The sequence below is a fragment of the Chiroxiphia lanceolata genome, chromosome 11 (assembly GCF_009829145.1).
Source record: "Chiroxiphia lanceolata isolate bChiLan1 chromosome 11, bChiLan1.pri, whole genome shotgun sequence".
In the NCBI taxonomy this organism is placed as follows: domain Eukaryota; kingdom Metazoa; phylum Chordata; class Aves; order Passeriformes; family Pipridae; genus Chiroxiphia; species Chiroxiphia lanceolata.
This window is the reverse complement of record NC_045647.1, coordinates 19,691,711-19,716,932: the sequence shown is the minus strand read 5'-3', so window position 1 is coordinate 19,716,932 and position 25,222 is coordinate 19,691,711. Positions and strand designations below refer to the sequence as shown.

At 42.2% G+C, this 25,222-nt stretch overlaps 1 protein-coding gene across 5 annotated transcripts in view; it reads right to left on the bottom strand.

The window, feature by feature from the left end:
- FAM120A (family with sequence similarity 120A) overlaps window positions 1–25,222 on the bottom strand; it is a 52,174-nt gene that overhangs the window by 25,057 nt on the left and 1,895 nt on the right. For 3 of the 5 annotated variants that reach the window (XM_032698733.1, XM_032698728.1, XM_032698730.1), the window contains exons 2-8: window positions 20,680–20,926; window positions 15,881–15,963; window positions 6,887–7,015; window positions 6,330–6,426; window positions 5,150–5,250; window positions 4,582–4,865; window positions 3,000–3,087 (exon numbers count right to left, since the gene is read on the bottom strand). In XM_032698733.1, the coding sequence (XP_032554624.1) occupies window positions 3,000–3,087; window positions 4,582–4,865; window positions 5,150–5,250; window positions 6,330–6,426; window positions 6,887–7,015; window positions 15,881–15,963; window positions 20,680–20,926 (1,029 nt within the window). The remainder of the gene's footprint in view (window positions 1–2,999; window positions 3,088–4,581; window positions 4,866–5,149; window positions 5,251–6,329; window positions 6,427–6,886; window positions 7,016–15,880; window positions 15,964–20,679; window positions 20,927–25,222) is intronic. The other 2 variants (XM_032698729.1, XM_032698731.1) reach the window with 1 other exon arrangement.

The window sequence follows — 25,222 nt, the reverse complement described above, 5'->3', positions numbered from 1 at the left end:
TCTGTAATTTATCCAGACTTTCATGAATACATTCCTTCTCATCTCGCAGTTCCAGATGGAGCAGGGAAAAGGACACAGTTCCATTTGATAACATTTAGAACATACAGTGTTTGAACTCAAAAGCCTTGTAAAGGTTTGTTGGGTTCTGTTTAGTTTTTAAACATAAAATTCTTTTGTCTCAGAAGACTGTAAGAGAAAATGGCAATGTTTTCCAACCACAAGATTAAAGTGACATTTTATTCCTGTTCTAGAAATGCAATTCACAAACTTATGGGAAAAATCTGATGTGTAAAAATACACTGTAAACCTCCCAGTGAACAAGCCTTTTTAAAGATTTATGTTGATTTCTCACAGATACAACCAAAAAAAGAAGAGTTCATTCCTAAAAAGCCTGGTCTTCAAAACTGAAAGCTTGTTTTAGCTTAAGAGTTCATATTACCTTTATGCCCATAAACTATTATAGCAATAGTAAAAACTTTTGGGACTGAAATTTGATCACTTCATACATCATCCGTATTTTCACAATATGTGTAAAGAAGTTCACGTGCCTCCTAAGACTTGAAAAGCAAAGCTGAAAGAAAAATGGCCAAAGCATGAAATCCCCCAGAATCTGTAACATAAAAAACAGGCCCAAACAAGCTCAGTTTGTTCACTTCAGGCTCATGAAAAATAAAAACCTGCATGCAAGCATCAAAAAAAATCCCACACAGATTTCAAAAATCTTCTACAAAAACATGTACAGTAGTAAAAACTGGCTCTAGCAAAATATCAAAGGGCAACATTATTTTCAGATGACATTTTAAGCACACAATCAAAGAGGATATTACCAAAAGATTGCATTTTCAATTATAAAAATGAAAATATATGACAAAATGGTTAAAACCTGGAAACCACAACACTTCCAACACAACATGCTAATACCAGATGTTTTTATAAACAAAAGAGCTATCATAGCTCTATTAAATCTTTGTTATATTATCAAATATTTCTTTATCAAGTTAGAGATTTTTGCCTCTGTCATCTACTACCCCAACAGCTATAACTCAGCAATACTGGAGCACATGAGGAGTTTACAGAACTATCAAATACTGGGGGCACGCAAGGAAGAAGAGAAAAAAACCCTACACGACATCTGCACTACCCAGTTTCTTCTGGATCAGCTCCAAAGATATTCCAACACCCAGCCTGAGGAACTACCACAGTTAAAAGGTGGTTGGTTTTTTTTTTTAGTAATATGCATCCAGCCAAATGAGATGAGCTTACCTTTGTCATGTAGAATCAGGCTGTGAGACAACTGCAAGGAATTTAAGTCAAGTGAAAGGAGTGTCAAGATTGCTGCTACCTGCCTCATCTCTGCTGAATTTTCAGCACTTTACCTCAGAAATTCACACAGTTCACTCAGTTGAAATCTTCACAGAATCACAGATTGGAAGAGACTTCCAAGCCCACCTCATTCCACCCCCTGCCACGGACAGGGACACCTTCCACTAGCTCAGGTTGCTCAAGCCCTGTCCAACCTGGCCTTGGACACTTCCAGGGCTGAGGTAGCCACAGCTTCTCTGAGCAACTTCTTCAGGAAGTACTGCTTCTTTTTTCAATCACTAATATTCACCTCTCTAGAAAACGAGTTTACCTCTAAAATGTACTAACAACTTTTCCTGTCCTGCTCAACAGATGCAATGTCTTCTCCTGCTGCTGAAGGCTGAAGAAGTGGTTTGATAATTAAAAAACTGGCAAGTAAAGCTCAGGAGTATTTATCTATTAAAGTGGATGCATTTAAGTCAGCCTGTGTGCAAACATCTATTGGGAAGTTTAATCACTGCCTGTACAGCTCTAATTCTGGGTCTACCAGGACATGCAGCCAGAGCTGTGCAGTGGGTTCGACCCAGCCATTGCTCCTCCAACCCAGCCACTGCTCCTCTGTGGGACACACTTGGGCTCTGGCAGGGGCCCACAGGGCTGCACACATGGCACAGTGCAGAGATCAAAGGGATGGAATAGGTCAGATGAGCATTTGCATACAGTGACTAATCCCCAGGCAGATACAGTTATCGTAGGGTCTGCACGAATGAGGGTCTGCGCAAATAACAACCGCTGAGGGATGAAATCACCCGCCTGAGATTTTAAGCACAAAGCCCAAGTTTACTGGAATTCCTACGCAGGGAATATGCAGGGAAAATGCTTTGTTTGTCTACAGTGTAATTAACTCAAGATTGGTGGTTTTGACACAATTAACAGTTGGTGTACAGCTCTACCACAAAGGTACAGGAGATACTAAGGGCAAGGTCCCTTCCAACTCAGATTCTTCTGTGAAATGCTCTGAATGCTCCTTCCAAACACGGATCACACTTGGAATACAGACCATTGTATTCTCCATTTGACAGTGGTTTGAAATCTTGAAGGAATTTAATAATGTGAAGTCTTTATCAAGCGCTTATCTAGCTCATCCTTGCCTAGCTAAGCAGCAATACACTGTAACTGGTCTCAACGAGCTCCTTTAACATGTACTGCATGAAATTCCCACCACGAAGGACTTCTGACTCCTCAGCTGAGCTTTAACGCACCTCCAGTGGTCTGTGGCTGACACTGACGTGTGTGTGAGCTGTGCTTACTGCACTGTGGGTTACAGGACACAGACTCTGACCCCATGGACACTCAGATTGTTACACTCCTTCCTGAAAAATCAGACTAATGCACCACTGCAAACCTGGAGAACAACACTGAGGGTGAGATTGTTGGCTAAGGGCCAAACGAGCTTATTGATTTGTTTCTGGTTTATATCCAGTATTTTCTAACACATCCTACTTAATGTTCATTTTTATGTATATCCTACAATGTCCTTCTTTCCTGGACTTTAAAGCTGTTGTTTCGTAATTCACAAAAAAGTGTAGAAGTTTGCACTAAATCCTATGGATCGATATTGAAAATCCTCCTTGAAGTTTGCTGTAAAGCTTTAACACAAAATAATGAACTGTGCAGTTTGGAACTTCAGGAAATACCTTTGTTTGGTCTCCCAGCTCTCCACGTGTTTGACTTTCTGACTGGGTTCCTGGTTTTTCCCAGCCTACTTTGTTCCCACTGACATGGCTGAAGAACAACAGAAAGAAAAACATCATATTAAAGTCCAGTTTAGGAGACAGTAGGATAAATCCTTGGTGTCTGGAACTATTTTGATTTTAAGGGATGTTTTCTATTAGTAATGTCCATTTGTAGGAGTCTTGAAGAGACTTGAACACCAACATTTATTCATTTACACTATGTGAACATTTGGATCGTATTTAAAAACTGCATATTATGATGACTAAATAATGTTCACACAAGAAACATTCTTGATTGAACTTTAAATATTTGTCACTATGCCAAGGAATTCTCTCAATTAGAAGACTTTCTTCAAACCATGATATAAACGTCTAGATTTCAGTGCCTGAATTTATTGCATAAAATGCAAAAGGAACACTAAAAAAAATGCTGAAAAATCCCTTACAGTGTTTTTTCTAACACAGGCACATTTCCAGTTCTGCACTGCATGGAAGCTATGCAAACCTACTTGATTTACTAAGCAAAACACAGGATAATATTTAAAGTTGATAGAACGCATCAGAAATCAAAGTCCAAGCAATCATGCATCACTGTACACACATCCAAAATATAACACCCTGTAGAATCACAGAATCATTAAGGCTGGAAAAGCCCTCTAAGATCACCAAGTCCAACCATCAACCCAGCACCAACACCATGTTCACCATTAAACAGTGTCCTCAAGGGCTACATTCACATGTTTTTAGAACACCTCCAGGAATGGTGACTCCATCACCTCCCTAAGCAGCCTGTGCCAGGGCTGGACAGCCCTTTCAGTGAAGACTTTCCCTAATATCCAGTCTGAACCTCTCCCTGGCACAGCTTAAGGCCATTTCCTCTTGTTCCCTGAGAGCAGAGCCCGACCCCCACCTGGCTCCAGACAGAAATATTCGTGCAGTAAAGCAGAACAGAGCAAACCCAGCTTCACTCCTGCTTTGCTCCATGAGGGCTTTTATGTCACTGTCCAAAATGGTAAAGTTCTGACATTCACATCAGGTTTCTTTGCAAAGCCACATTATCCCCAAATTTAAGAAGTGTAAACACTGCAAGTTCAGTGAAGTTCCACAATTTTTATATAATCCACAATGAATTATACTGTGAGGTAGGAATATTTCTTTTATACAAAGTAAAGAACTGGAAGGCTTTATGACATTTACCAAAACCTCGCTCCCTCAATAAACCATAAGGGCAGGAGTGGAAAAACACCCAACATTATTTGGTTTTGAATTCCTGCTTAAGGAACACGGCAATGAGACTGAACCACACATTTGTCTGCAGTCACAGTGACCCAAAACTATCTTTTCAAGGTCTATCATTTCACTGATTTACAGATTTCTGCAGAATCAGGACTTGGACATCAATGATCCTTGTGGGTCTCTTCCAACTCAGGGTATTCTATGATTGATTCTATGATTCTCACTTTCAGGATACCAGTAAATGATTTTGAAAGGAAATTTATTTTAACAGAAGCTGAGTAAGAAAACATCCTCATGAGAAACTTACTTGACTGCACCCCCATTGCCTTCATCATTGTCGGAGGACGAAGATGTAGAAGAGGCAGGAAAATAGGTTGAATCCACATGATTGGGGCTCCCACTCTGAGCTGGATTTATTGGAGAAGACCGTTCATATAATGGTGTGTGTTTTCCTTCGTGAGGAATGTTACTGTAGTTGTTCTGCTCAGAAAGACTTTTTCCACCTGTTTCCAAGGTGATGGCTGGCTCAGAGAGGCTGTATGGGTATGGACCCTGGCCTTGGGCCCCACCCTGATTGGACATCTGCTGGGCCTAAAATAAAGGGACCTCTTGAGGGAAGGCAACAAAAAAGATTTGCTTTTAAAACAAAATACATTCTTTAACCAAGTGGCCTTTTCCAAATGTACACATTAAAACTCAGCCAGCTCGAACATCCACCAAAATTGTTCTGAGTTTGTAGCATCACTTTAGTTCCTCTTAGCATTCAGTCAGTGACCGCCTACACTAAAAAAGCTGGCTACACCTTTCCCACCTGGATTTCAGTTTGCTGAGCACAGCAGGCCTCTCCCAAGGAGCAGGGCAGAGACTGAACTTACCACAGGTTTTGCTTGTAGTGAGGTCTGTGGAATGTTAAGCATCTGAGAAGGAACATATGGTGGCACTATCCCAGGCATACCAAACTGATTCGGTCTGGCTGCTGTATTGCAGGGGAGGAGGGGAAAAGAAAGAAAAAACCAAACACTCATGAAAACGCTCAATATTTGACACAAAAGTTATCCTGTTTGTCCTTTTGCTTCTATGGTTTATTTATTCTTGTTCTGTTAGCATTACTGTTTTCTCATATGCCTTTAAGTCACTTTTATTCATTTTTGCCTTTCAGTAAAAATACTTCGTAGCTTGTGAAGTGTATTTTACTTGTCTCACCTTCTCTCAGGTCTTTGTATCTCTCACTGCTGCACATTCCTATTCTATCTGGGAATCAACGGCAGCTTAAAAGGAAAAAAAAAAAGCCCCAAAGATGTCATAACCAAGATGCTGCCAAAACCAACGTCAGACAGATACAAAATGCTGGCACTTTCTGCCATTTGAACATTTGACCTCGAGTAGCCTTAACATCCTTTAATGTAGGTCTTTGGATGCAAATAAAGATACCTCACCCCTCAAATAGGAGCAGGAAAATCTGTATCAGTGTACCAGTATGGTAACTGAAGAGTTTCAGAAAATTTCACCTAAAGTGACACTTTAGTGTTAAGAACAGGGTCAGGAAATCCTGTGAACACACAGTTAATTTTTAAGCCTTGAGAATAATCTGCAATGCCAGAACAACTGGCAAGCAAGTGTGGCTGCAATTTGAGCAGGTATGTTATGACATCAAAAAATCAAAGACTATAAAGAGATTTCTAAAACATGTCAGCAAGTCCAGTGAGAAATAAAAAATATGTTTTAATGACCAGAAATAGGAACTGTCCTCATGAATGGGACTGGATATCAGACTTAATTGTTCACAGCATCATTCTCTCAAGTGTCCCAATGCCAGAATGGATGTGGAATACCCCAGAGGAAAAGAAGTCCAGGTTGTTCTCCTCTTTTGGGGGCAAGAACACAACTTCAGCACATATCCTGTGAAAACCTTCTGAAACCTCATCTTCGAGGATCAGTGAGAATTGCCAGAGGATACAAACATTTCTGTAAGATCCTGCTAATAATGCTATTTCTGATTTTGGGTTATCTCAGGTTTTAGTTAAAATAAAAAGCCTGGTTGCTGTCATTACTTACCCAGGTAATGTGGTGGATGAAATGGCATAGGTTTATTAGTTGCTGAGTAATAAGCAACCGCTCTCTTAAACCGAGTAACTTTGTCATCTGTTCTAGACTAAAATAAGGAAAAAAAAGAGATCTGTCAGGAGCACGTCCAGGTTTGTCACCTGGAGGTCTGTACAGTAGTTAACATGCACCATATCACAGGATTAATGCCTTTGGACCCTCCAGGACTGCAGCACTGCTCCAGCACAAAACACGTTATGTCACTCCATGTAGAGATAAGGCTTGAACATACAGTCTTCATGTACTGCTCATTCTCAAAGACAGTGCACAAAGCCAGACTACAAACCCCTCTGGTTATCAAGAATTTAAAGCACTGAGAACAGTAAATGCAGTATTTTTACCTTCAGAAAGATGGAACAGGAAATTAGGGCAGCTAAGCCATCGCATAACAGATTCCTGTTATCAACTGATCAAACCCCTGTTTTCATCAAATGCAATTCCCAAACACAAATGTAGAGCCCAATCAATGAGAAAACCCAAGCAAACCAGTATTTGGCTTTATACTTTACCTGTGAATGCTGAAAAACATCTTTTGCTATGGCATCCAAATCAGTGGTGTCCTGAATGTTCCGGACGTAGTCGGCTACGGCTTTGATCACTACGTCACATGGTGGTAAAACTAACTGGTGAGCACGTACCTGTGCAAACAAACACACCAGCATGAGCACCAGGGCCACCAGCACACAGCCCAGAGCTCGGCTTTTACCTACTGGCAAGATATTCAACAAATTCCCTGCTGCCAGATTTAGTATCTAATTACTTTTGGGCCTTCCACTTTGTTTTTAAGGCTTAAAGGATGACTCATACAAGTACAGTATATTTTTATATATGTGAAACTTCAGCTCTGTGTAAATACCTGCTGGTTAAATACCAGCTCCAACCACAAACAAGGTTCAACAACACTGATTCCTTTACTGCTTTCGAGTTGGACATTTTCTCTAGTGCAAAAGGCTGCATCTAATTCATCGTACACCATAATCTTCATCATACATCCACATACATAAGCCAGAAAATATTTTGACACAGTTTATATTCTGAGTGTAAAGTCATATCAGAATTGATGAAAAAGACCCATTGGGAACAGGAAGATCTCTGTGTGCACAGAAAACAGAGGATTTGAAAATCAAATTTTAAAAAAAAAACACAGGAGCATTTCAAGAAACTTATTTTCAAGGTTCTACAGAAATGGGCCTAAAAATTATTTGAAGATTACATAGTTTAATAATTAGTGTTTTCAGATTTTGTGCATTTCATTATCTGTAGCAGAATACACTGATACAGCTTCACAGCACGTAACATCTCAGGCAAGAAATGACTTTTCTTTTATATTATACATCAGCCAAGAAGGATGTCTGGGTTTCTCTTGTTGCTATGATGGCAATATCAACATGGTTACAGGGCTGATTATTATTTTGCAGACACAGATGAAATTCTTAAGATAATTCCATTGACAAAATAATTTCAATATCCAGTATTAATGTTTCACCATCCAATTCCAGATGTGTCTGGCCTCCCACATTCACCAACGATTTTAAGCGCATGAGAAACACGTGCTTTAATGCAAACTAAAAGTTCCCCTTGAGTTTATGATCCGGGCCCAGAGACCACAGATACATCTACAAATCACAACCCAGGGTCCAGCCTTCCCAAGGTGTTAGGAAAATGTTGAATTCCCATTGATTCACTGGTCACTAACTCAGGCCATTGGACTGAAAAGGTGAGAATCACTCTGGACTTTGTAGCAAGAAGAAAGAGCTGGAAGAACTTTGTGGGACAATATCCAAAGCCCCTATGAACAGAAGTTCCTGCAGCTCAGCAACCAGGTGGATGTGCCATTCCAGGGAGTTCTAGACTCATTCGTTGGCCTGAGTCCTTCTTTTGTCCACATGGAGAAAGGAGGACAACTGGATAGTCCTGGAAACACTGGATTTCCACCTCAACACTCACTTGGTTCCTCCCAAAAATAAACTAGGGATTATCCAGCCTGTGTTATGGGAATCCCTACTCTGACGCTCCGTGTGATCCTACACTGGGTACAGAAACTTTAGGTCACGGAACCATCCTGGACTACTGCAAAATTCCAGGCAGGGAGTGGTGCTGCCAGCTGGGTCTGAAAAGCTCCTCAACCACCAGCAGCTCCTGCTCCTGTCCCTTGTGCTGCACACTCTCGTAGGGCAGAAAGGAGGTCTCCAAATACGTGTCCTACATTTCAGAGGAAGCCTGAGGATTTTCTAAAAATTCTGTCTGGAACCTCTGCACATTCTGGAGCGCTCTGCCTGTGCCTATAGGGGCAGTTAGGTTCTTGCTGTTAACATCTTTTAATCCGTGTCTTCGCAAAATTCAGCGATTCGAGACTTGAGAGATCATTACGACGATTTAACAGTTCTATTTTTAAGGTATAAAAAAATGAAAAATCTTTATACATTCTTATTGCATTCTACACAGAGGGATCAAACTTTACTAGAAAATACCGCAATTCAGCCTTGTCAGAAATGTTTATGCAAAATTCTGATTAATACTTCATTAGTTTTATCTTTGCAAGTTTAAAACCTGTACCACAACCCCTTTTCATTTTACATGGAGTCTACTATATGTGATTATTTTCTTCCCTGCCCTTATTTGATCCACTTATGATGCAATTTCTTAGATTGCCTTCTTCATATTCAAACCACGGAATTTTTGCCAGATTCCCATTTTTATTAATTTCCTTCTCCTAATGTCTACTTTTTGCAAATCTCAGGATATTCATTCTATACCTGGTCACCCTCTACTAAAGATGAACTACATATTTTATAAGCCTAAAATAAACATAGAAACAGACTGGTTTGGGTTGGAAGGCAACTTAAGGATCATCCAGTTCACCCCTGCCATGGGCAGGGACACCTTCCACTAGCCCAGTTCAGCCTGGCCTTGGACACTTCCAGGGATGGGGCAGCCACAGCTTCTCTGGGCAACCTGTGCCAGGGCCTCCCCACCCTCATAGGGAAGAATTTCTTCCCAATACCTAATTCAAACCTGCCCTCCTTCAGGTTAAGGCCATTCCTCCTTGTCCTGTCACTCCATGCCCTTGTGAAAAGTGAACAGTTAAGAACAGTTCTGTTTAGTGTAGTCAGTGGCAGGGCAATTATTTCCATTTCAGATACTAAAATCCAAATTTTCACTAGCGTGCACTCTGAATATACACAACACTAAATACAGATCACATTCACATGTAAGCTTAAGAGTGACAAATAATGATGATAAAATTTTGCCCCCATTTTGGAAGCAGAAGGAATAGATTTTCTTCTCCCTGGTAATCCAAGTCTGTTGCTGAACACCTCCCATTTTCCTTGAATGTGTAACAATTACCCATCCCTGAAGCAGCTGAATCATCCCATGGCTGTGTCATGCTGGATGTGCTCTCTGCAGAGCCCTTGCAGAAACCCTGAGCTGCTCCCTGAGTGTTCCTGCAATCTCTGCTTGGGAACACAGTGGATGACAGGAGTAAGCAATCTCCCCTTAATTTATGTCATCTCCAAGATGGCAATATTGAATAAACCATATAAAGTTGGCACCAAGAGAAGACATCACATCAGTCTGGCACTAATGTTCAGCTCAGGCCCAGGGAATGTGGAGCTCAAGTGTGACCTATCAAGGACTCACTTCACATATTGCTCCCATTTAGCTGCCTCTAAAAAGCCTCAAGACCTCACTGGAGAATATTCTTAATTCCTGAAGTGAGACCTTCTCAAAGTATGTTTTACAGACCTAGAGACACTTCAGGTATTTGGATTTTCTTTTCTTCTGTTTCAAAGACATCCAGTGCATATGTGAGAACACCCTCAAAACTAAGAGTGTGGTGACCTACACTACACAGAAGCCAAAAATGAAAGTGGTGAAATAAAGTGTACTTTCCTGATAATTAAGAGGAAAATATTTCTATTCATTTTGGAACTTTCCAGAAATCCAAAACTGTAGATTTTATACTGAATCATAAAGAATGTTTCTAATCCTGTGTGCATTAAAATACAGGCTAAGTCTTACTGTGCATTAGGGATGGGGAAAATTCAGACTTGCAGCAGAAGTTACAGAGCACATGTTCATGGTTCAAACTTAATTTTAGTGTTGCACAAAGTGTTTCTGAACAAAAGCAGCAGCATGTTTTACCAGTTTCTCATTAGAAGAGATTTCTTCCTAGAAGTTATTTTTTCCCTTATGCTCTACAGAAAAGTTTCAGACAAGGAACAACACGGAAAATCTATTTTGGAAGGCAAACATGGGGGTGGGTCCCACACTGGGAGGTGACTGGGCTGGAGAGCTGACGCCTGAAAAGGGCCTGGTTTCTTTGCTAGTTGTAAAAGGACTCCTTCAGTTTGTGACAGAGCACTGACAAAAATCACAAGGGAACTATCTGTGCACTCTGAAGATTAAGTGGGGAAAGGCCATGAATTCTACAGAGGTATTTGTCAAAATGAGAGGCAGACAGTAACACCACAAACCCTGAAACTGCAAGATAAAAACGTCTTGGGTTTGACGAAATAAACTTTCAAAAACGCTTGTTTGGAAAAGAACAGACTCACATAAGGACAGCTCCATGGGATGAGTAGGGTAGTGTAGAAGGTACCTAAGCTACAGTTGGGAAAAGCTGGGAACACCCCAGTTGCCCACTGTCTTCAGGAAGCAGCCTTCAGAAACTAATCAACACCACACTTACTGCTGTGCCTGCTGGAAACAGATAATTGGTTCAGTTTTATTTTCAAACCACGAAAAAAAGAGACCTCAAATGTTCGGAGGTAACACATAGGAAACATTTCTTTCTCCCCTGGCTAGAGAAAAGGCTGAAGATACGAAGGATACTACAACAAATTGCCTGGGTTTTGTTATTTCTGCCTTGTAGTTTCTATTAGAGATAGCAACCAAACTGTTTGGATCTTGTATCAGCCTTTGAATGTTAAAAATACTTCATCTTAGGAGCTTGTAGTGCATCTGATCTAATGATAAGTTTTCTGAAGAGGCAAGAAGTTCCCTGGATGACTTAAAATCCTCTCAGATCAGCAAAGCTCAGCTTTTCCCTGAAGATCGGTTTATTTGATTAAAAATTCTCTCTCCTTCTCCCTCCATCCTGGCTGAGAAGCTGACCTCTTTCTGCATGGTAACAATAATTCACAGGGCATGGGCATTGTTTGCTAACAATCTGTACACACAGGACACGGAGAAAACCAAACCTAAACAGGGAATAAGAATTATGTCAGAAAGCAAAGGGGAGAGCAGAAGCACAAGCCAAAGATGTGATACAGACTTCACTGAGCCCTGTGTGACAGCCCTGCACACCACACGACCCCGAGGGCTGGGCTGCCATCCAGGACACCCTGACAAGCCAGAGGGACGAACCAACAGTGCCCTCAGAAATTCTGCAGCCACAAAAGCGAAGCCTTGTACCTGGGCAGGAATAAACCTGGCTACTCCCCAGGCTGGAGGTGTGCCAAAGGGACCTGGGGCTCCTGGAAGGCGGCAGCAGCTGGAGCAGGAGCCAGCAAGGTGCACCCTGGGCTGTGCAGCAGGAGCACAGAGGCAGATCCAGGGATCCCGCTCTCAGCATGTGGCAGGTCACCTCCAGAGCACTGCATCCCAGCTGGGGCTCCAGCCAGGTGTCAGAACAGCTGAGCTGGTTCTGCAGAAAGCCTCCAGATTGTCAGGGAGTTAGGAGCAGTTGCTCTGCAAGAAGGGGCTGAGGGAATGGCACTCATTCAGCCTGGGAAAGACAAGGCTTTGGGAGATACAGCCTTCCAGTACCCACAGAAAGGTGACTGAGCACATGGAGCCAGCTCTTCACAGCAGTGCGTTGTGTAAGAGCAAGAGACACCAGACATAGCCTGAAACAAGATGGGCTCAGACTAAACACCAGGCAAAGCATCTGCACCGTCGGGACTGTCAAACCACGGGGCAGGCTGCCCAGACAGGTTGTGCAGCCTCCAACCTCTGAGATTTCCAAGACTAGTCTAGGCAATGCCCTAAGCAACCTGCTCTGACCTCAAGCTGACCACACTTTTCACAGGAGGTTGGACTAAGTAACTTCCTGAGGTCCTTTCTGACCTGCATTATGATGACCCTTAGCATCAAAAAAACCCACAAACAACAAGGCACTTACTTGAAGTCTGTCTTAATAGTACTACCTTTGTTATCTGAGCAGCAGCAAATTACCTAAGCATCTACTTCACACCTCAGTCCCTCTGGCAGACACCCTCCGAAGTCAACAGAGTAAGACAGGAATTTCCTCCAGTGCTTCAGAGAAGGAGCCTAATCTGTGTATTTTGGATTGCTTTGTGGAAGCATCTCTCCTTCTCTCTCCACTGAGATGGAACAACCAAGGAGACAGAGTTTCCCTGCATACTCTCCTTACTCACAAAGGGAGACTGCATTAAGCCTTGTTTCTAAGGTTACCTTGTGAATGAAGAGTCAGCACTTCTTCGGTGGTCTGCGCTCCCAAACAGGCACTAATTTATTCCAGAGGTAAGAAACTGCCCTCCCAATCTCATTCTGACAGTATTATTCATTGATCTTGAAGCCCCATACTGTAACCAGCTTTCCCAGAATAAGAACCAAACTGTCTTTGTCTTAAAAGATAAATCCCAAAGCACACAAATAAAAAGCAAGATAATGCTGGCTTCCAAACAAGGTCAGTTGATTTCTCAGGAAGTCAATCAACTCCTTTCTTGTTTCAAACCCCTGACTGGGGTGGTCAATTCAGTGAACTCTGCTCTCAGGCAGGTGACGGGACACAAGCCCAGGTCTGCACATTTATTAGATTCATTATCTGTTTCCACAGGGATGTTTGGACAGATGAGAGCCTGACTCAGAACAGCTCACAGGGATGGCTTTTGATTCCTTCTCCCTTTTGCAGCTACAGCAATTCATATCTCTTCATTTAAATCTGGCCATGGAACCTTCACAGTTCTGCTGAGCTGATGGTAATTGTCAGTGTCTCCTGAAAGGCTTTTTATGCAGCATATAGAGATTGTTTGGGTCATTTCCTTCCAGATGTGAAGTATGGATTCTTCAGTCAGGTTTCCATTTCTCTTCCTTTTTCCCACTTCTACTCAGCTGTTCCTGGATGAACAACCCCCACCTCATGTCCCTCTTTAAAACAGAGGTAAGATCTCCTCAGGTTTGCTTTTTTCCCCCCTCCCCATGGTGACACCTGAGCAGACACAGCAATTTCTATCAGCAAAGCTGGTTCTTTCTTTTCTAAGTTACACTTTCTCACTGGTGAACTGGCAAAGCTTCGCTTGTAGGAAAAGTAACATTTTGCTACAGCATAATAAAAGATTGAGAGAGAATGCACGAAATAAATTGTATATTATTAACTGTCACAGCTCTCCCTGAAAAGCAACAAATTCAGCCACTGGAATGGAATCTGTCAGCTTTGATTCTCAAGATCACACTGTTCTAAAGACAAAAGATTAAAATCTTTACTCAGTGAGAAAAAGCTTTCTAAATCCTGAGTTGAATGAGGTGTGGAATCAGAGGTCTTGGTTCCCAAGCACGGAGAACACTCTGTTGTAACTCTAAATAGACACAACAAAGCAAAGTTTGTAAGCACAGCCCAGGAAGGACATCCTGGGGAAACACAACAACTTCCCCCCATTTCCAGTTTTCATGAAGGCTTGCACTGTTCTGGAACTACTCTCTGCTATCAGCCTTGTGGTTAATACAAATGTCTTTGAGGTTTTTTTAAGCATTCATAAAATTTACAAGAAATATTGCTCTGTGCACATCTACAGTGAAGAGGCCCCTACAGAGAACTGTGATGACATCACTGACATACTAGTGTGTCAAATGAAATTAAACTCAATTACTGAGCTCCTGAAAGAAGTTATCATTTCAAACCATGAGCACTATGAACCTAAAGAAACAAGCAGCAGTTGTTCCATGACCAGTAACTAATGAAGACTGGGTTGCTGCAGACATGCCCTTCCATGTGACACCATCACCAGGCAGCAGACAGAGGTGCTGTGGCCAGTTTGGGGCTGTGCACTGGCAGCAAAGCTGCCGTGAAATTCAACAAATCCTGTGTTGTGCAAGCCTTTCCCGCAGTCAGGGCATTTATTTGGGGCTTTGCACTGATAACAGTGCAGCAGTTGTCATGGAATCTCCAACAGCCAAATGGAAACTGCTTTCATATCTGATTACATTGGCCAACAGATGAAATACATCAGGGAAGAACTGCCTGAGGAGGCCCAGGGATACTCTGGGGGAACACATTTTATTTCCTTGAGACACCAGCTACAGAGCCCCAGTGGTGTTTCCACTGAAAATGTACATCTAGAAGCAAAGATTACAAAGACCCAATTTTCATTCAAGTAATTCAGTATAAATTTAGAGGGCTTTCCAGGAGGTCTAAGTTCTGAAGTCATATGCTGAACTGGCTGTCAAACAAGACAACTCAGCCTAGACCACAGAAAAGTATCATCATCAACCACTAGTTGACATTTTAAGCTTTTCAGTAAAAAATGAAAACACAGGCACACTCTCTCGTTTTTTCACCTCAAGTTTTACAAGGAAGTAGCAAACATGCATGCAGGTTTTGTTTTGCCACTGCAATGTGCTGACACTTACCTTCCTAAACGCAGGAGCGGCAGCAAAATAGGGGATGAGCGTAACATCAAATGTCACAGCTGGTCACTAAGAAATGCACATGCAAGCCCTAAAAATTCTGCTGAAAATCTGGAATCTGCTTTTAAATTCTACATTTGGCCAAACAAGTTACAATTTCTCATGGCTTAATAAACTTTTGTTGTAGAGATAACAAAACATTCAGGCAGCATTTACAAAAAGCGGATTACTTGCTGCCTGGTATACCTTTGGAGAAAGGGAAATAGATATATCTGTTGTGGCAGAGAGAGAGAAAGGTCACTATGATCCCATTCTCTGGATGTGTTCAGTTTCCCCTTTTATAGCCATTTACTGGGTAGATGCACAAAGCAAGTGTGATGAAGCAGCAGAACACACATAGTGTAAACTAAGAGCATCAGACAAGTTACTTGTCTCAAACCACCCCCCTCAAAACTACTGAAGCCACTTTAGCTTTCTTGTGCAGTATATTCTCCAGGACATTTACACTTTAAGTACCAAAACCTGACTATTACACCCACAAATTCAGAGCAGCAGACAATAAAACAAGATGGTAGGAAGATATACAGCTCATTATTTTTGATAGCTGAAGAACATGACTAAACAAAAAACTCTCCTCTTAAAAAAAGAGGAGAGCAAGAAGCTGCATTCTCCAAGCCAAACCACACTGGAGCTGTGGCTCGTGCAGCTGAAGGGCACTGAGGGGGATCACATAGGCTAAGTTTAGCCTTGTAAGGCTCCTGACCCCAGGTATCCTCTGAAGCCAGGACTGGGACACCTGAGGGTGACTGAGCACAGGGGCCTCGCAGAGCTGCTCTCAACTAACCCATCCCACTGCTCCGTGGGTACAATTGGGTTTAGCTCGATTGCTCCTGGTTACATCAAAATTGTACCTTAAGTGAAGCTAGTGGATGTTCTGGACCAAGTAAACTCCAATGAAAGGAAGCCAAATCTTCATCAGGTAGAATATGATTACCTGGAACATAATGCAGAACTCATTTAAGTACATCACAAAACGTTACACACAGTTTCTACATACAGCAAACAAATCTGCAATCAGCCCTCAACTCCCCATCAAGAGGATTAACAGATTAAACTTGCAGATAGCTTTTTGTTACTCCAGAAAACCCTAATTAGCATTCTGCTGCTGCAGCAAGAGCCACTTCCCTGTGTGTGAGGAGCACTCTTCCATGAAACCAACTCACAGCAGCAGCAGAGCCAGGGACAACACGGGGTCCACCCCACCTGGTGTGTCCTGGCAGGGAATCAGCAACAGGATTTCATAGTGCAGGTGCAACAGTGTAAGAACACATCCTATTGCCCCCTGACACACGGTGGAAGGCCCCTTCTGCATCCCAGCATCTGCCCTTACTGATCCACACGGGAGCTGCCTCTGGAATCTGCACTCTGCCCCCTGTGCAGCATGGGTCAGGCAGCAAGGCACCAGGCAGGTTTATCCAACCCTCAACACAAGCTAAACACAGGTCTATCCAACACTTAGCAGGTTCCCAATTCCTGAAGTTTCTTTTGTGGACTTGACCAGGTCAGATGGGACCCTGGGCTGGCAGCAGCAAAGGAATTGGGAAATCATTTTGCTGTTTCCATGGATAGAGACTGTATTTACCACACTGTTCAGACTCAATGGAAGATCACCCACATTGTTTTTTTTCTAAAGCACATCACACTCAACAAATAAAAAACCCCAAACCAACAAACCTAAAAAATTCTTACTAGGAAACATTTCAAACATTTGAATTAATCAAAAATGTAACTAATCAACTACTTATTAAGTCCAGTGGCTGTGGATCCAAACTTTACAAAGAGCTAACCAGGATATATTCTTAAAACTCTGGCAGAAAACTTCAGGATACCTTCTATACCTGGTTTTATAAAGCAGCAACTTAGTAGTGAGTGCATTGTTCATAAAGAAGATGAGAAGATTCTTCGAGCATTATAACAATTGTTTCCTTTCTTAACATTTTGCTTGTAAACATCTAGTTTGCTCTTAGTGGTGTTTAACATGTGAAAGCCAGGAAAGCTGTCCCCTGCCTGGTGATGCCTCTTGGAAAGAGAAGTCTTTGTGTCCAATCAATACTCTACCCATCACTCAGACCTCCAGCAAGAAGATATTATCATTTTTATTCATTAGGAGCTAAACTTTAACCTCACATCAAAAAGATTCAACAAGTTTGCATAAAACAGCCACACCTTCACCAATCTAGTCAAGGAAAGATTAAACAGTCTTTATAATACAGGTCTGACAAAATCTACTGCAGCCAGAGCACCAGAGCACTCCGTGACAACGGACAATAACTCCTACAGATGTTACAGTTGCTTCTCTCCCTTCCACCAAAACCTCAATTGTTTGGTCTCCATCTGTCATTGCAGTTAATTCCATCCTCCTGCACACACATAAAATCACTGTTTGATCAGCTCTCACCCCGCACTGAAGTGTAGGATTTAGGATGCAGAAGTGCAGCAGTGTCTTTTGTGGGCCAGCTAAGAAGTGATGCCTGTACTTACCTTATGTTGTTCTAAAACTTTCCTGAGAAACAGAATGAGATTCCATAACTAAACACGTTACAAAGTGCTGTCACAGTGGGAAAGAGATCAGCGTTACATAAGCAACCTCTATTTCTTGACCTGGCTGAACAACCTCAACATATATTGATTTTTCCCATTTTAATGGCTTATTATAGTATATGCCTTAGTTTTTTTAAAAGCAATTAGATACTAATTGAAGCTACTGCCCTTTCTAAAGACTTCACTGAATTACAGCCCTATGCCTCACACTGGGTTTGTTTTTATACTGCTAAAGCTTGGACTGCTTTTCTTTCTTTAAATTATTCTGAAGTATTTGAGTCAAAATTTACAAAAGAACCCCAATCAACTCCCAGTTTACACCAGCACCAGTTAGAAGAGAACTTTTTAAGAGCACACTCTCAGAGGATGCAGTGTCCAGACCACATTTTAACTGCCCATGCCAAGGATACTCCTTATATTATAAAGCTACAACTACAAACTCCTTCTGTATGAAAAGCTGGAAGAAGGAAAAAACTATAAACCAAACGAACCAAGCACAGCGTACACAGAACCTCCTCAGAAAGCAAGTTTTAAAAGTTTGCCTGGCTGGTACAGTCATAAAAATATTTTGCTGCAATACTTCAACAGACACTCTATCCCTGAAAAGCTCAATCCCAAATCACTTGCCATTGAGAACACTTTTATAACTGCCCAGGTCAGTGTCATTCCTCAGGCTTCTCCAACTGCTCAATGGGAGGCTGAAACTTTCAGGATGTTCTTCCTCTTTCAGCATCCCCAAACTGTCCCTTGGAGTTAATGACAAGAAAGTATCTGAGTACAAAGAAATTCGAGTTTTCTGGATACAGGGAAACAGAAGCCCTGAAGTTGAATATGGATATTACAGCTATTGTGATAGTTTGGGCCTTCTGGAATTGCAAACATTAAAGCAGCAGCTTAACTGTCATTATTTCAGAATACATTATATTATTCCTACATGAAGTACTGGTATGGGGAGTTACATTGCTGTACCCAGCAAAAAATGTGTGGGCCTTTCCATGTCATAAACTATCACTCACTCCTTCCCATTTCTTTATTCTACTTATCGGGACTAAAACAAAGCCACAGGAGCAAATAACCTGTGAAGCCAGACAAGCCCTTAGATATTCAATAAAAATATAAAAACTTAGATCTGAATGAGCTACCCTAATTTAAACACCTTCCATGCACAACTATGTGCACATACGCACTTAGTATTTTATTTGGAAAAAAGCTACTATATTACCAAGATTGCAAAAGTGAAAACATGTTGCAAGTACTTTAAGTCAAACTGTATCTGTTTGTTGTCAGCTTATATAATCATTTTCTATCCCAAATACCTAGGGTTCCTAAAATTCACTCACACAAAAATAACACAAAAGCCCCGAGTGCAGGAAGACCTCTTGAGTAGCTTTCTGCTCTAACCCCATGAACTTTATTCTGCTTACTCATACTGAACACACACACACACACAATAAATGCAAAGGAATACCCAGAACTAAACTCATAGCTGAACTGGTTTTTTTTAACCTTTGTACCAATTCAGTGGGGGGGGTGTGGAAAAAGCTACCAAATCTCTCTCTATTTGTCATGTGAAATGACCTCAAATTTCTTTCTCCTAAGAGCAAGTTGAAAAATATTTGGTCATGCAAGATAGCAAGAGAGAAAAACATTCAAGAGCTTCTTGCATAAAACTGCAAACCCTTCAGAAACTTTACCAGAACTTTTCTCACCTATTGTTTGATATAACCAAGCAAAGCCTCAGCAGGCCATGCAGCTGGGGCTGTGGGATGAATTAAAGCCATGCCATTCCTGTGTACTTCCCATGAACCCCAAAAAACATAACTGCAGTGGGGAAACTGCTTTTCCAGCAGTAATTCTTACTCACTGAAGTGGCATGCACCAACTTATTTATAGACTGCATTACAAAGCCAAGCAATAGTAGTCTGTCATGCAATTCCTGCAATGGCAGCTCAGCCAACCCTGTGCCTGCCCTCCCTACACCTGTGCAGGCAGGAAAAGCACACACTGATAAAAAGCAACTCCAACCAGTCAAATACTTGTGGCTTTCTACTGCAAGATCCATTGGTTCTTTCCTTCTTAACATGGAAGATGCCTGTCTGGACTGGAAACAATATTAAAGACTACTAAAATGTCAGTATTTTAAAGCAGTAACACATAGCCTCTCTCATTCACAGCTTTCGAAGGAGAAGTTTTATTCCTCTATCATGTACCAACACTGAAACACAAAGTCAGGAAGAAAAAGAAAATCCAATTTTCTTAATTTGTTTGCACAGCATGACAAGAACATGGCTGCTCCCAAAAAGCAGTTAGAATGCTGTTCCAAATAAATCTTATTCATTGGAGTCAACTTTGTCAGTAATTAATTCACTCTTGCATCTGAGAGATTACAACAGTTATTCTCTACCACTGCTATGGAAATAGAGTGTGTTAAAATTGTTCCATTTAAGCAGAAATGTGAAACTGGAGACATTCCCACCTATGCTCCTTACAGATCCCACACCACTGGGTATGAGAAGCAGGAGTGCTAAGAAAGCAGCCAGACAAAACCAAAGGACTGGTACGATGTCAGTCACCTGTGCTTTCAGAAATGTGGAGTTTCACTCAATCATACAGTACAATATATTGTTGGTGTAGCTGCCGTGCTGCCATGTTTGTCCAACACTCATTTCAGAGGGGAAAAAAGAGGCTCTGCAACCCAAACACCTTCACTCCATAGGTGTTATTTTTAGGTAGAATTCAGGACAGAAGTATACTTCCAGTCTGGAAAGTGCATCACTGAAACTACACCTCAATACTATACAGGACCCAAACTAGTAGAACCACAACTGTCCCGATTTCCCCCCATCCACAGAGAACATTTTGGCCAGGTAGAGCTCTGCCAAATCCCTAGTTTCAACTCTTCTTTCTAGACAGCCACAATTTGCATTGCTCGCAGGTCTCTACAAATTGGGCATGTCTGACCTCATAAACACAAACCCAGTCCACGGCAGGAATGTCTGGAACAAAGGGATGCCTTTCCCCAGGTGTTCTGTCAAATTACACACATGTTATTTTAAAGCAGTTAATAGACACTGAAATCGTAAGGCTGACTAGCAGCATCTTCACTTACCTAAAAGAGCAGCAAAAATAGGAAAGCGATTTGGATTCAGGTCCAGTTGCTTGGCAACTTCATGCATTAGGTATTGGCTTGTTGTGAGGCTTTTCCCATTCCGGCTCAGTTTTAGGGCATGGGCACTGAAATAGTAAGGGATGTTGCACAATGCATAATCGGAGTCATACGCAACCAAACCATGGAAACCTTTTTCTCTGCAGAAAGCAATTACTTCTTGATGATGATCCTCAATGCTCTGTGCAACCTACAGTGGAAGACAGAGCAATTAGCTCCAGTGTAAATGGCAGCACTGATTTATCACAACTATTACGATACAGAGGGTCTTTCTGAAACTATACATGAGTATTTAAGACACTCGAGATATATTTGAAGTAATGAAACCAATCCAGTGACGCAGCACTCGTGGACAGGACAGAGGGAGTGCTCGGAAGCCCAGCACACACTCCTGGAAGCCCCCACACTGCAGTGGAGTCTGTACTGCTGAACTCATCTGAAGGAACTGTTTATGACAGAAACTCTAAAGGTATTACTGTACCACTGTCTGTCCCACTCACGGGGAAAGCCTTAAGGCTGTGGGTACTCCAGCAGCTCAGCACACCAAGGTGCCCCCCAGGAGCAAGCAAACCCATGATCCCTTTCAAAGTTTTTTGATCCTCTTGTAAAAGAGCCAAACACAACCCCGGATGAACAGAGGTAACTTTCTCAACTTTTCAAATGCCCACCTTGCTGTGTTAAGCCAAGTTTTTTCCTCTTTCCACTTTCAGCCTATCCTTTCACACACAGCTGTGTCTGATGGAGCAAACTGCTTTGAGTTTATAGCCCAAACTTCACCTCTCCACTCCTGTTGCCTAGCAAAGCACATATTTTAGGCTACGGCAATCAGATGATTCGTACTGACATGTTGTGCAGGGAGATATGGGCCAATTCCTAATGCTGGAAATATAAAATCAACCCTTTCTTATCAAGAAACTTATACTGAAACCAAAAACCCTCTGAGGACAGGTCAGTCTGTGCCGTCCTGCATTCCTACACACCATCAGGAACCGCTACAACTCCAGTGTGCACACACACAACCCCACCCAGCTGAGGGCTTTGGATCCCTAAGGCTTCCACCATCCACACACATAAGACACGGTGATTTGGAAACCCCCTTGCAAGTTGGGTGTTGGTATAACCTCCCCTCACCGAGTATTCCATTTAAACAACACTGTAGATAGCAAGCTATCCCAAAATAGACCAGTACAAAACTATTAGCCTCACTCTCCACAGCACGCATGAATAACTACAGCCTTAGTGCCAGCCAGGCCATTTATATCCTCTGCACAACAGGAGAGAGGGTCCCAAACTCCACAGCCCTATCCAGCAGCCCCCTTTACTCATTCACAGCAAGTTAACAGAGACCCTTCTTCTTCTACTCATGCCTTGCACTTGAACCTGATGCTGAAGGTTCCAGGGAGGTATGTCAAATTTTGCTTCTCTCATGTACCTTCATGAGATGTTCCCTTCCAAGCTAAATCCTGAGCAGCAGAACAGCCAGTGCCTTGCCTGTGATGTTCCTGATCAAACACCAGTTCACTAAGCTCTCCCTCCTCCTAATCCTACCATCTTGTAGTCTTCAGAAAATGTTACTTTTTCAGAAACTTCCTCGATGGAGTGTTTTTGAAATTTACTTTGTTCATGAGAAAAACACAGGTATTTATTTTCTAACAATGATGCTATCCCCAGCACAAGGCGTGGGAGAAACCATAAACATCTTTGGAAGAATTTAAAGACATCAGATAGTTCCTAACTAAAGGAGGGCAACTTAGGTTTTACCCCACCTGCAGGCCCCAGTCTTCACAGGTTTTAAATTAGAAAAATCCCTCTGATGTTTTTTTAATTAAGGGTAGATAGATTTCAATTATACTAATATATCTAAACTCAACCTCTCTGCATGCACAGCAAAGACCCATGAACTATAAAAAAACAAGTGAGAACTCCTCCTGCAGCACTAGGTGTGACACGGGTGCAGATAACACAGGAGGAAGCTCGGTGCGCCCGCTCTCATCTCCTCTGAGCTACTTCCTCTACCTCCACAGCCCCCAGGTCCCTCCCTGTTTCACAGAGCTCCAAGCTGCTGGCTGTTCAGGGAATACCAGAATCCATGTTCAAATAACTGAACCATCACAGGGAAAGGAGCTGTATTTACCAAAGTACAGTTAACCCACACCGTAAACTCTACCAAGATGAGAGTCGGAAATATCTCGTGGCTCTCACAAACACAGACATACCCAGGCAATGTGCAGGGTTCAGAGCCAACCCAGGGAGGGGGACACGGGGGAAATCACAGCCAGGAGTTTGGAATCATTTTCAAGTCTAAAATCTTGTGCAAACACTAACAGTGCTGGCTCAGGAGAGAATCCTGCCTGAGTAAATGGGCACAGGCACCTTTAGGTACTGAGAACAAAACAGCCTGCCCAAAGCATTAATGCTAAGATCTCCACTGCATAAATATTTAAATTTTAGCAAACCTACTTCACATAAAAGTTTCTTGTAAGAATTATTTCCCCCAAACTGAAAAATACCAGGTCACAATGAAGTTAAGAACCCGCGGGATATTTGTTATAACCTGGAGGAACCTGTTATTTTTACATCCTGCTGAAACCATCTGTGAGTGATTTATAATTGCTCTGGATGGAAGACATTACTCTTTTTCTCCCCTCTAATTACCAAAATAGATTAAATTCATAGCCAGTCCCTAGCTTCACACAGAAACCTTCTACTCAAGACTCAAATGCTTCCTAAAAATATGAAAATCAGTTTCATATTTAAAGTCAATCAGTATTCTCAAACCCAACTTCTCAAAACAAAGCAAGAAAACACTACAATTTAACAACTGTCTTATGTATATGCAAATTTTTAAAATCACCCATACATGCAAATAAAAAAATCACACCTTCAAGATGCATTTGCTCTTTGCCCATCAGGAGGGCTGTGTCAAAGTGAGAGCAAGAATAAAACTGGAGGAAGGTTTAGAGAAAGAAAGATATATGTAATAAAGCAGATTTAGAAAGATAATAAATCATGTCAGAGAAGAAGAAAAGCAGAGAAGAAACATGATTTAGGCTCAGCAGTATCTTTGATGTGTATTATGCATGTGACCACTATAACCATGCAATATCCTTCCTAACCTGAAAATGAGTCCATTAAAACCAGATTTATCCACAGAGTTTCTCAACAACTGAAAAAATGAGGCATCAAACGGGAATTGCTGATACCCTTCCCACCCCCAGGACAGCTGAGCAGTGGGGAGAACCAGCACAGTTTGGACATGCAGGGTGATAGCTCAGGGGTGTGAACAGCCACAAGCTCTCCCCCCAAGCCCCCAGTATCTGGTAATGAGCTGCCAACTCCCAGGGCTAACCTGACATAAATACCCACCCCACAAACCTTCTTCATGGAAACTGGGAGGATGTTGTACTTACGGGGATTTGGGGAGTTTGGGGTATTTTTCTAATGACAGAAAAGGGACTCGGTATGATGTGTACTCCTATGGCTGCTTCCAGAGATTAGGAATAAGGCCTGTTACCAAGAAACCATAAAGGAGCTAATGCTGCAGCTAAGCTTGAAAGTAAACAAAGTGCTACAGGTGACACCACTGTCAAATGTGGCAGTTTGGTTTGGATGTAAGGTACCTGAGCCAGGTCTGAGACAGAAAGCGTTTAACAAACTAACCCCCAGTTCGACATGCCACAAAACTGCTACAAACACCACATTCCCACTGATATCAAACTAGCTACCTTCCTGTCAGGTACTATGCATGTCAGTATTGCATTAAACCAAGTCTCCACTTCAATACATTAAAAGAAAACAACATTCTTATTTTACCCCACTCATTGCTTTTACAAATGATCTCTAAGTCTCAATAACAAATGAAGGAAGATTTATAATGCACCCACAAACAGATCAAGGTAAAGACCTTCACTGCATGGGGCCTAAAACTTTTTGCTTGAAGAACAGAAGTATTTCCTAGCTACAAAAAAATCCCCAAAAGTTCAAATGAGAGTATGTTTTTGCTATCGTGCAAATTCCCACCATCCAAAATACCGTAACACAATTCTGCTTCTAGGCTGGCCAGGAAAACACACGACTGCAGCAGACACGGCCATAACCTCCTCACTTTAACCAAGGCCAAGCCCAAGGCATCGTGCTTGGCAGAGCTCGACGGGCCCTGCAAGAATGAGCTTCGCCTCCGCTTCCAGTTTGTTCCACTCACGAGGTGGCCCTGGCCTGGTGACCCAATCCCGGCAACAGGATGGGACTTCTACCGCTGAACACCCGCTGCCAGCCCGGGGTGGCTGCACTCCAGCTCCGAGTTCCTCCATGGATGGGTCTGGCCCAGCGAGCAGGACACTACGAGGGAGCAACAGCAGCTCCCGCCCCGTTGGCAGAACTATGAGAAACTTCACCCAAAGTCGCCTCTGGGGTGAGCTCCTCGGAGAGAGGCATCTGTACCCCAGGACCGCAGCCCTGCCAGAGTGTTTCTAATCCGGCAAAAGGC